The following is a 5,238-nucleotide window of genomic DNA, read 5'->3' as shown; positions in this document are numbered from 1 at the left end:
ACGAAATTATGTGAAGGAATATTTTTTTAATATTAAAATAGCTTATTGGAGGGCTTGTTTTAGTAATTTCTTCAAACCCTATAGAATTATAGTATACCAGAAGGCGCGTAGAACCAAGTTTGTATACATCGTACTGTGTCCAAAAATACCCCTCTACCGACATCCCTCCTGCATGCATGCGTGAAGTGGCCGCGTAATGTTGCCAAACCGTGAACAATATTCACATGTATAAGATAATTCTGTGTTATGCTATGTTATATTTTACCACAAAAAATATTTTGCTGACTGGACTATAAAAGAAACAGGTACTTTTATTAGGCAAATGTAAAAAAATCATTAAGTAAATTAATACCATTTAATATTATACTAAGGTTTATTAATAAAAAAAACTGGGTAAAAAAATCGACTACCAGGGTAGTCAGGGCAATACTAACATAATGTCCACTTAGTTTTATTTAACGATCTGACAGATAGTAAAATAATCCAATTCTTTTGTGAATTCACTTCTTACACATGAAATGTTATCCTACCGTATTCCCTTTTAATCCCAGCAGTATTTCGACACTTACAAACAACACAACACAATTAAATTTTAATCGGCAGTTGCATATTAAGCGACGTCAATTCTATATCAAACCCTTTCACAGGCAAATAAAATACAGATGTTAAATCCCATTAAAATTCTGCAGCATTTAAGTAAAGAGGTTATGTAACTATCAGCTAATGAGTAACGTCTAAATTGGATACAATAAATGTTTTCTTGGAGCATTAAATTGTAGCGCAGTTTCCTGAAAATGTACAAATAAAACAATAAAAAATATTTTAATAAAAAAACAAACTACTTCGAACGGCGTCACTAGTTCATATGAATCAGCCAATAGGGGTTATGGAAGATTTCCAGTTTGCTTGCCGTCGATGGAACAATCAAGTAATATTGTGCATCTTATCATATTTGGTTTTTCTATATTGTTTAAAGCAATTTTTATACAAGTTACATATACTCATTTGCCTGATAGTATCATCGAATTAGATGACATTAAATAATTTTATTACTGCAATTAAAATATTTTTCATAATTTTAATTTCTCCACCCAACCTTCCGTACATGTACCTCATTACCTAAATACCACCGAATTAAGAGTGACATGCTAACTCAACATGGTAGTCAAGCACTATCCATTAGGTACTCAACAAAATTCAGCCAATATTATTTACATCAGTTACTTACCACAATAAATAAAGGAATTTCCTTTAAGTGTTTAAATTAGAAGTTGTCAAATTAAGGAAAACGTAGGATGGTGCTTTCATTTATTATTTTATTTCCAATTATTTCAAACAAAACGACATCAGATTTACGTGTTTAGTATTAAAAACTACAGGATAGAAAAATAAAATATCTCGTCATTTTAACACAGATTTATTCAGAGTATAATAAAAAAAAAAATATGCATACAATTTTGCAACTAAACTAAATCCAACAGCCTAAGTGGGAATAATTAACAAACTTACTATGTATAAAAGCCAAGATAATTAATAAATTTCAGTCCAAACAAGTATTATTTTTTACACACAGCTTTCATTGATACTAGAATCATTGGACTTTATCGTCAATGTTTTGAAAAATGACTATTCATACTAAAGGCAGAACTTAAACAGAGAAGAGTAAGATCAAATTCGTAAGCAATTTCATGTTGCTTTTATTTAAATTTATATCATGAAAACATTGAGAAAATGCTTTGCAAAAGCTGGTAAAATATTAGTTCATACAACTAATTTATACATAATCAAATGTTTTTTAAAAAATATGGTTTTAGTTTTATGAAGTAAAAGTGAAAAAGACAATGTTAAGAGGGTAAAATCTAAGGTAATACAATGATCCCTTTGAATATAAAGCTATATTTATATATATAGTACTATTAGCAAAATAAAAACGCCTTGAGTCTTCTGTCCCCCCGGTGCTTGGTTTAAGTGGCCCGTCTGACTTTAAGGCAGCAAGCTGCTACTAGGCGGCCATTAAATCTTCTGACAAATCGGCTGCACGCGTCGGAAGAATTGAACTGAACAGTTGCTCCATTTTCCTCTGGTGCCGTCATATTCACCTGCTGGAAACACCCAACTGTCGTAACTCTCAACACCAATGGTCCTCGTCTTCTAGTTATTACCATACATCCTGTGTAAAAATGCCAAGCCTGCCAGCTAACCGGTGAAAACCCACTAGATACATGGACATCCTACAAACTGCAACATGTTACAACGTAATCCATTCATTTGAATTTCTGCATAATTATAATTGTATTTATATATCTACTACAATGTGGGAAATACATACACAAAATACAGATTTATTTCAGTTTAAAGCTATTAATTTTTTTAAATGAGATATTTTTTTTTTTTAATATTCATGTAATTTTACAGAAATAGCTTCAAATGTTTAATGTTAAAGACACAATAATGACTTTTTTACTTTTCATATGCTAAGTAAAGCTTATTTAAATTTTGGGATTTGTTATATTAATTTGAGTAGAAAAAAGTTTGCTATAAAATGATTTCCTACACCGCAATTAATAAGTTCATTATTCATTTAATTTTAAACCAGTACCAATTCACAGTTCCAAATTTCACAGAACATTAATATTTATTCAATATTTTTATGGGCATAACATATTGCAGTGAGTAAAAATTACCTCATTTTGAGATAAATGCATGTTGAATTACTAAAAATAAATAATAAATATTCATCAAAAATAAATTCTCAGCAATGCATTTTTCTCAAATAGAAGGTAAGTGGATTTTAACACAGTTTTCACAATTTATTATGTAAACATATTTAAAACTTAGGTTAATCATTCATGCATTAGTTGACTGGCTGACAGAATTAACATCCTTACCATTTATAAACATCAAATAAACCAATATTTAATTTCACCTGGTAAAATATTACAGTTATTTAAATGGATGTATATTAAACATAGAGAAAAGTGGTAACAAAAACATTTCAAAATATAGGTACATACTTTTAAATTAGATGTTTGGATTAAGAAACGTATGTCTTTACCAGAGAAGTGATAAATTCCTAAACAGCATAGTGAGTGAATTGAAAATATATATTATGCCAACTAAAATTAGCCGTATTACATACTTCATCAGTAGTAAATAACTTAATAATATAGGTAGTAAAAATATATTTAAGAAATATAATAAATTGATATTATAATAGGGTAGAGAGTTAGAATTGCATACAGAAATATTTGTTGCAGATAAATTATTGCATAACGTGATTGTAGACATTTGCCAAATGATGAGAAAAAAAATATTTGTATATCTTTCTACTTTAAAGCAATTTTGAAATATCAACACAAAGTTTTATAAACATTTCAGCAATTGTATAGTGCGTATGTAGATGGACTACACAAAATTTTATCTTAAAAAAATATGAGTAAATAAATTTTACATATTGTAAAATTCGATACTTTGGTATAAAACTGGTGTCCTCCGACCAGCCAACACAAGTTTTACAAAACCAATTGAAAATTACAAAATGAATAAGTATACTAAACATATTTTTTTCTCTTTTAATACATCCTACCCAAAGCCCAACAGTATTCTGAATATGTACTGCAATATCACAATAAATCAATACCCTACAAATGTTCCGACAGTTCTACAAAATGGGAACATTAAAAAGCTCCATTAATATCACAGAAAAAAAAGAAAATCGAGACTGACTATTCCATAGAAGTAAAACACTAAATTCTACAGAACAGCGGCAGGAAATATCATAAAAAAATAATTATAAAATATCACAGCAAATTGTACAAGATGGAACCCTGCATTAAATAGGTTACATTTTTATCACAGTAAATTTTAAGAGCATTTAAACGGTTATATATACGTATGTACTAATATCACAGAAATAGTACCCCACATTAAAATTCAACTCCTTATGGTCAGAGAAATGTAACCGGATTTTGTCTACTTTATAGAAATTGCCAAAAGTAGTAAAAATTCAACCTATTTTTAAACAGATGACATTTTAAAACCAATGGATGTTAGTTTAGAACAATGTTAAGTGTTGAAAAACACATCATTATTTTACTACTTTTTGGATTTGTTTTTGACCTCTCCTATAAAATAGGCAAAACTAAGTTATGTTTCTCCGACTCTAAGGTTCGAATGATTCCATTAAACAAGATGGAAGAGTTTCATGAATACATCAGTAAATCGTACAAGATGGAACCAATACACCTAAATACATCCATATTTTTTTAATATTTACGTTTGTATGATACATATATCCAAATATTTCAATTATGTGGTCATTTTCTTTTAGTCATAAATAACCGTTTTATAAAATAGAAAACAAGTTGTGGAAGAGTGGGATTCGAACCTCAGACCTAGACCTACTCACCAGATTTTCGTGACAATTTGTCGATTCATTATTGAAATAAACGTTGAAGATTTTATTTATCAGCATAATTACAGATATGATTACCTTCATACTATTATTTAAAAAAATATAAATGACTTGAATTTGAGAGTAGGAATCAAATTGCGGCGGAATGGGGATTTGTTTCATCAATCATCAAATCCTACTAATATTACTTGAAATGTTCCATTAACATCACAATAAATTTGGAAAAGGTAACCTTGCATTGAAAATATCCTATTAAATTATGTAGAACTTTAAATTTCAAAGGTTTTGCTAATATCACAGTAAATTATACAAGATTGAATTAATAGTTGTTTTTGTCAATTGACTTGAGAACAAACCATAAAAATATCACATACATACCACAATGTTCAGTGTATTTGAAAAAAAACACAAACAAATTAATTATATTACCTCAGTAATCACTTCTAAAGTTGTGATAATAATAATAAATTGTTTAATAAACCTAGAATTAGTAAGACGTGACAATCATGGGGATGAGGTAATATAAAAAATAAAATAAAAAGAACCTACCTACTGGTGCTTATTTTGTTATACTTCAGGTTAAATTATAAACTTTGGTGAGTTTAAATTAAACTTAGATTTATTAATAGATTGAGTTTTTCTATTGATATATAATAATAAAAATATGTTTATAGTTTTATTCCATTTTTATTTATAATCATTACCAGTGACCAGGTTTCGTCGTCAGACTGGTGGGAGACTTAATCAAATTTCTATGTTATATACAAGTGTACATACATATAATTTAAATGTAGTGTAAATACATTTTATAATACATATAATTC

General features: G+C 28.4%; 1 protein-coding gene across 1 annotated transcript in view; it reads right to left on the bottom strand.

Moving 5' to 3' along the window:
- Positions 1 to 1,401: 1,401 nt before the first annotated feature.
- The window catches only part of LOC148280223 (uncharacterized), a 34,182-nt gene continuing 30,345 nt past the window's right edge, over positions 1,402 to 5,238 (bottom strand). The window contains exon 13 of the mRNA XM_088228715.1: positions 1,402 to 2,102. Within this exon, the coding sequence (XP_088084841.1) occupies positions 1,965 to 2,102 (138 nt within the window). The 3' untranslated portion in view covers positions 1,402 to 1,964. The remainder of the gene's footprint in view (positions 2,103 to 5,238) is intronic.

This window comes from Micrasema longulum, unplaced genomic scaffold (genome assembly GCF_059751315.1).
Source record: "Micrasema longulum isolate JH-2025_06_02 unplaced genomic scaffold, ASM5975131v1 h1tg000605l, whole genome shotgun sequence".
Classification (NCBI taxonomy): Eukaryota; Metazoa; Arthropoda; class Insecta; order Trichoptera; family Brachycentridae; genus Micrasema; species Micrasema longulum.
Note: the sequence above shows the minus strand (reverse complement) of the source record. Positions and strands in the feature narration are given on the sequence as shown.